This window comes from Phoenix dactylifera, chromosome 1 (assembly GCF_009389715.1).
Source record: "Phoenix dactylifera cultivar Barhee BC4 chromosome 1, palm_55x_up_171113_PBpolish2nd_filt_p, whole genome shotgun sequence".
Classification (NCBI taxonomy): domain Eukaryota; kingdom Viridiplantae; phylum Streptophyta; class Magnoliopsida; order Arecales; family Arecaceae; genus Phoenix; species Phoenix dactylifera.
Genome location: NC_052392.1, coordinates 707,515 through 714,796, shown reverse-complemented (window position 1 = coordinate 714,796; position 7,282 = coordinate 707,515). Strand labels below are relative to the sequence as shown.

The window sequence follows — 7,282 nt, the reverse complement described above, 5'->3', positions numbered from 1 at the left end:
CGTAAGAGGCGACCCAGTCAGCAGCTCTGTTCGCCTCCCGATACACATGTGTAGCATGAAAATCACCCATCTCCTGAACCAGCCTCCTAGTCTCACGGATGAGTGGATGACCATCACCGAACCTATCCACCCCCCGGATCCAATCGATCACCACCGAAGAATCACCCTCTAGATGCACCCGGGCGGCGCCGAGGACCCTCCTCGCGTAAGATAAGCCCTCCCAGGCAGCCCTCAGCTCTGCTCCAACAATAGTAAGCCCTGGGATGCGACGGCCACCGGCGGCTATCAGTCTGCCCCTCCCGTCTCTGATCACAAAACCCACACCTCCCGAGACACCATCCACCGACCGACTACCATCAAAATTCACCTTGAAATGACCAAGGGGTGGGGGTACCCAAGAAACAAGGGCGAACCTGGGCGCTGTAGCAGCGGGAATGATACCCCAGATGTCCCTAGCCATTCCAGAAGTGAACCACGCAGTAGTCGCGGCCATCTCCCCTGCATGTAGCATAGCTCGATCCACCACCATCCTCGCGGACCACCTCCTGCCCTCAAATAGACCAGCGTTCCTATCCAACCATATATGATAAGTCAAGTGTGCCATCATAATACCCGCCTCAACAGAACAAGGGCTCCGCGTAGAGGCTCTCAATACATGCATCAGGTCCTGGGCCGACTCCACTGAAAGGGGTAACATAACAGGAGACCTACTCCATATCTCTCTAGCCCTGGGGCACTGCAGCAAAACATGGTCAATGGTCTCCTCGATACCTGAACACTGCTCACAGCACTGAGAAATCTGCATGCCCCGTCCGGCTAGCATACCCCTGGTTGGTAGGCATCCCCATGCCACCTTCCAGAAGAAGAGTGCTACCCGCGGATGACATCGTAGCCGCCATATCCATCTGCCCTCAATCTGCCGATCTGACACCCTACTCGTCAAAGTGTGGAGATCCCTGGCTCGCACCTGCGCTCGACCCGTCGGCCACCAGACTAATCTATCTGGCACCTCCTGCAAGGGAATCGGAAGGTCCATGATCGTCACTGCCAACTCTTCCCCAAACACCTCCCGAATCAATCCCTCCCTCCAGCAGCCCCCCTCTGGGTGTATCAAATCACTAACCCTAAATCTAGCGATCCTCGCCGAGTCCACCAAGGTCGGAATACGGCTGATCGGCTGCTCAGTCACCCACCTGTCCTCCAAAACATCTATAGACCGCCCATCACCAATGGCCCATCTCATCTCAGGTAGCACCAACGCAGCCCTAGCACACATCTCCCTCCACACCGGCGAATGTAATCGGCCTCCACGCACTCCAGGTATCAGAGCTCCATATTTGGCCCTCATCAACGAGGACTACATGCTGTCAGGCTCTAGCACAAACCTCGCTGCATGTCGAGCCACTAAAGCCTCCCTCCTATCCATCAGAGACAACACCCCCAACCCACCGAACCTGATCGGCTGACACACCACCTCCCATGCCACCAGGTGAACACCACCTCTGCCCCTATTCCCACCCCATATAAAGTTTCTAAAAGTCTGCTCCAAGGTCCTCACAAGAGACACCGGAATAAAGGAATTGGACAATAAATAGATGGGAAGTGAAGAAAGAACTGACCGAACCAATGTGATCCTCCCCATCATGGAAAGAGTATGCATCTGCCATCCCTCCAGTCTGTGTCTAATACTGAGCTCGAGTGAGAGGCAGTCCCTGCTCCGCAACCGCCGGCCAGAAATCGGAACCCCCAGATACCTCAGCATACCCTCCTGCTCACCCACCTCCAGAATCTCCAAGATAGAGGTCCTCACTGCCGGCCTGATCCTCGGGCTAAAACATACAGTAGACTTCCCCAAATTAACTCTCTGTCCTGATACCTCGCAATAGTGGCATAGAATCCTTCGAAGAGCCTCCGCGGTCCGCCTCGTAGCCCGGGCAAGTAATAAGCAATCATCAGCAAAAAGAAGGTGAGACAATGGAGGAGCTCCCTCCGCCGGCCTGTAAACCTCTATCTCCTGAGTGACCATCGCCTGTCTGAGCGCTCTAGACAGCGCATCCGCACACATAATAAACAGTAGTGGTGAGAGGGGGCAACCCTGTCGCAGCCCTCCGGCCGGCTCAAAAAATCGGGATGGCGAGCCATTCACCAATATGGCGAATGAGGGAGCCCTCACACATCCCATAACCCAGCTAATCGATATCTCAGGAAAGCCAAACCCCTGCATGGACTGCTGCAGAAAATCCCAACTCATCCTGTCGTAGGCCCTCTCCATATCGAGCTTGATCCCCATCAAGCTCCTCCTCATCGGGGCTCTATGCATATCAAACATAAACTCCTGGGCAATCATCACAGTATCTGAGATACTCCGCCCTCTCAAGAATGCACTCTGCTCCGGATAGTCTTAAAAATTTAAAGTTGGCTCGGTGCTGCGGTGTGCCTTTCTATACCAGCTAATGACAGTCTGGCTCTGGCAACACTGTCTTAATGTTGGAATAAATTAAACCTCAAGTCACGTGCAAGTGTTTGAACGTCGAAATAAATTAATCCTCAAGTCACATGGCAATAAGAGTAGCTAAAGTAATTGAACTTCTTATATTAATTTTCATGAAGAGAGTCTGATTTTAAAAAAAAAAAAAAAAGTTTCTTGCATAGACTCTGGAGAAGATTCCCCGACCATTAGTGACGGATAGCATCCGGGCTGAGAACTTCTTTCAGAGAGATCACGGACTCCTGTTCTTGGCTCATACATTCGACCATCCTCTAAAATCTTCTTCGTCTGAGTAAGAGAGAGAGAAGAAGAGATGGCTGAGTCTCAGGTTTCCAGTGTCGTGTCTCAGCTTGCCAACCTCATCACACAGGAAGCTGCTTTCTTAAGTGGGGTGAGGGATCAAGTCGAATGGGTGAAAGCACAACTTCAGCTATTGCAAGGTTTCCTCAAAGATGCCGAGTCCAGGAGGAGGAGGGGAGACGAAACAGTGGAGATCTGGATAAGGCAGATGAGAGGCGTAGCATATGAAATAGAAGACATTATAGGCACGGCCAGGTTCGCGGCTGAGAGGCAGCGTCAGAGGAGAGGCTTCATGGGCACCATTTCGAGGTACTCTCACAAACCTTGGGAATTGTTCACCCTGCATAAAATTGGTTCTGAAATTGGAAAAATAAAGGAAAAGATCCGTGGTATCTCTGATAGCAGAGCCACATATGGCATTGATAATCTAGGTGAAAGTAGTGCAGGGGATGAAAGTTCGGAATCACTCAGACAATCCTCTCCTCTCTCTAATGATGATGACATTAAAGTTATAGGCCTTGAGAATGATAAGAAAGAAATAGTGAGTCAATTGCTTGATCGGAATGGGAAAGCACGATGTGTAATTTCTATAGCCTGGCAAAAAAAGTGTATAATGATTCTGCAATTAGAGAGCATTTTGATACCTTTGCATGGGTTCAAGTTTCTCAGAGCTGCCGAGGTATCGAGCTAGCAAAAGACATCATGAAAAAAGTAATGAGAAACAAAAAGAAGGAAGAAACAACTACAGGAGGTACAGTAGAAGGCTTAGAGCGGATGGGTGAGGAAGACGTGAGACAGGGGCTCCATGATTTACTAAGAGACAAAAAGTATCTGGTCGTGATGGATGATGTCTGGACTTTTGATATTTGGAGAGAAATGCAGCGAGTCCTTCCTGATGAGAACAAAGGTAGCAGAATACTGCTTACCACACGTAACATTGAGGTTGCAAGAGATGCCGCGCCATGGATTCGTCCACATGAACTGCACCTTTTAGACGACAAGGAGAGCTGGAAACTCTTTCGTAGGAAGGCATTTCCACCAAATCAGGATGTCCCAACTGAGGTGGGGGCATTGGCCCGGAAGCTTGCAAACAAGTGTGGTGGACTTCCTCTTGCACTGGTGATGTTAGGGGGCCTTCTGTCAAGGAAAGATCAAAGCTACGATACGTGGTTGGAAGTAGCTCAGAGCATGAACTGGGTATCTACCGGAGATGGGAAGGAATGCCTCAAAATATTGGGTTTAAGTTACAATGAGTTGTCATATCCCTTAAAAACATGTTTTCTATACATCGCTGCGTTTCCAGAGGACTCCATTATCTCTGTTTCCAAATTAGTTAGGTTGTGGGTCGCCGAAGGTTTCATACTGCAAGAAAAGCGACAGACAATGGAAGACACCGCAAGGGATTGGTTGGATGAGCTGGTGCAGAGGTGCATGATCCAGGTTGTCCAGAGAAGCAGGGCTCGTGGGCGGGTTAAGAGCATACGCATCCATGATCTGTTACGCGACTTCGGCGTTGAAGAAGCCAAAAAGGATGAATTTCTTCATGTTTGCAGTAGTGGCGACATGGCCGAATCTTCTCGTATATCGAGTCATCGTGCAGCTTTCCACAATCGTATGCAAGACAAGGCTACTCTCTCCTCACCGCATCTCCGCACTTTGCTGGGCTTCAGTTTAATTTTGACTAATGGGGGAAGATTTTTGAATGGGTTAAACTTATTAAGGGTGCTAGATCTGGAGGGTGCAGAAGATTTGAAGGAGTTACCGAAGCAGATCGGCAGCATGATTCATCTACGATACCTGGGATTGAGAAAAACTGGTTTGAAGAGACTGCCATCCTCAATCCGGCGTCTCCTGAATCTGCAGACTCTGGATGCCAGAGACACATGCATTTATTGGCTTCCAAAATCATTTTGGAGAATCCAGACACTGAGGCACGTCTATATTAATATGCTTGCTTTTATAAGCGCCCCAATAAGTGCCGATCACAACAACTTGCAAACTCTGGAAATCGAGGACTTTGAATTTGATTGGGATGTTAGGGAGATCCTCCGTTCACGTTCACTAAACATAAGATTCAGAAAAAATTGGGTTACTACACCGAGCTTGACTATGAACGAGATTAAGGAAGCATGTGAGAGAATGTTTCCAGAATCACTCGAAAAAGTACTTGAGAAAATGGACAGCCTCGTCTCCTTGAGTCTAGATTTTTCTCTTATCCCTGGGGACGTTCTTTTCGCTTGGGCACCAAAACTACACCAGCTCCGTTCACTGACACTATATGGACGGTTGTTACTCAAACAGCAGCAGCAGCTCCCAGATAGCAGTCAATTCCCGCCAAACCTCACCAAGCTCGTATTATGGAATTCTGAATTGGAGCAAGACCCAATGTCGGTGCTGGAGAATTTGCCAAAACTCAGGCTTCTTGAACTGAAAGGCAATTCATATTTGGGGAAGAGCATGTCGTGTTCTTCTGCTGACGGCTTTCCTCGACTGCAACACTTGGAATTATACAGTGTCCACAATTTAAAGGAATGGAGGGTGAAGGCTGGGGCGATGCCCAGCCTCACCCACCTAACGATTGTGAACTGCAGGGAGTTGAAGATGCTTCCCAAGGGATTGCAGCATAGCACCACACTTCGAGAACTGGAGCTGTCTCAAATGCCCCATGAGTTCTATGACAAGGTCAAAAATGAGGTTCGGTACGAGGTCCGATACCATGAGTACCCCTACCCCTACAGTTTGTTTTCAGATGAGAATCCTAATGCCTGTAAGTCACTCCCTCTCTCCTCTATTTTCTATGTTATTTCCATACCTTGAGATCCTACTAATGGAATAAATTTCTTGCATGATTGAATATGCTCAAAGCTTGTAATTGTAGCATGCTACATATTTGACATAATATCATGCATAATATTGTGATTTATTTCTCTCTGATCTTCGAACATTCTAATTGCTGAAATCCTTATTCTAAAATTCTTTCCCTTATCTAGCTTAAGAAAATAGAGCATTGAACTCAACCAAGTACTGCTGATCTTACTGGAGATTGATCTTCACTATTTCTGGTTGTTTTTCGTCAAATACAAATAGTTAGATGACAGGATATGATAACTCAATCCATCTCTTACAACACCTCATGCATTAAGGCACTGACAACACTATTCACAAACCTGGGACCGGCCAAGAACAGTTAGAAAATGTAGAAAGTAATCATTGAAAAACTCAGAATATGTACTCTAAACATTAGGGGGAAATGATTGTTATTACTGTCAGTTTTGATACTATGACTCCTTTGACTTGATCTTTTTTATTTATTCAAAAGGTGGTAACCCACCAATCCAGCAATTGATTGTTAATATGTTTCTTGTGCTTACATAAATGGCATAGCAACATGCACTAATCCCTTGCTGCTTTCATTTTCTAAAGCTCCAATCATGACTTTATCTACCTAGATTTGTTAAAAAAAATTGAATTCATTGGTAGAGAAAATCAAAAATTTGAAATATTATATTCAGTGTAGACATTTTCGGTCAAATGATTGCAAAGGATTTGGCACGACTCTTCTTTTACAAATCATAGATAACTTTGTAATTTCAAATATAATGCCAACTACTAATATATTGTTGGTACTTTAGTAAATCTAAATCCACCCTTCATTTAGAATCCACAATGTGGGTAAAGATGAACATCATTGAAGGAATCTTGGTTCTCACTAGTTTTGAGTTATTTCTTCATTCCATGCATCAAAAAAATTATTTCTAATTCCTTCTAAAAGGCTGGGTTTTTATTTATTTGCTAAATTTCCACTGTGCCAAAGGTTGCCCATGCTTTATGAACTACTTTAAAAAAGAATCGAGCGAATAACTTTATCATTTCCATCTAAGTAACAACTGTGGTGTTTCTTGTCTTGCAGGTTGCATAGTTTAATTAGCGTTAGCTGAAGTGATGATCCAGTCAATAAGGTTCTCTAGCTTTCTTTAATATATACAAGGCAACATTTCTAGCTATTTCTTATGAAACCATGGAACTCTTGATTGTATTAGTTCCTATTTTTCATTTCCACATCATATGTTTCTTTAGATTTGATGGAATTGTTAATTTTCTGTAATGTATTTACTAATGCTTTTGACACATGAACTTCTATTTCAACTTGCAAATATTTGGCGATCTATGTTATATTCTGATGCAATCTTCTTTTCTGCTGTTTCTTTAGTAGCATCCTTAAAACATTAGCTTCGTTCATTCTTCGATTCAGTATTAGCATATTCTCTGAACTGTATCACAACCTCACATAAAGTTCATGTTTCTCTATTCTTTTTTTCCAAGAAAAGCAAGAGCAAAGCTCCACACAGCTTCAATAAGCTCCCCACGTAAAGTTCATTTTTCTCAACGATGCTTATTGCCAATGGCTTAGTAAAAAGGATCCATGACATTTCAAAAAAAGATACATGAGGAAACTAAATTTTTCTTTTTCTTTAGAGTTCTTTATAAATAGGG

General features: G+C 45.1%; 1 protein-coding gene across 1 annotated transcript; it reads left to right on the top strand.

The window, feature by feature from the left end:
* The first annotated feature begins 3,342 nt into the window (after positions 1 to 3,342).
* LOC103721594 (putative disease resistance RPP13-like protein 3) lies at positions 3,343 to 6,966 on the top strand. The gene is made up of 2 exons (XM_039120275.1): positions 3,343 to 5,555; positions 6,699 to 6,966. The coding sequence occupies exons 1-2, from the start codon at positions 3,365 to 3,367 to the stop codon at positions 6,710 to 6,712; spliced, it is 2,205 nt and encodes a 734-aa protein (XP_038976203.1). The 5' UTR covers positions 3,343 to 3,364; the 3' UTR covers positions 6,713 to 6,966.
* The last annotated feature ends 316 nt before the right edge of the window (positions 6,967 to 7,282 follow it).

Coding starts and splice junctions, on each gene's coding strand:
- LOC103721594 (XM_039120275.1), top strand. CDS start 3,365: ATGTGTAATTTCTATAGCCTGGCAAAAAAAGTGTATAATGATTCTGCA.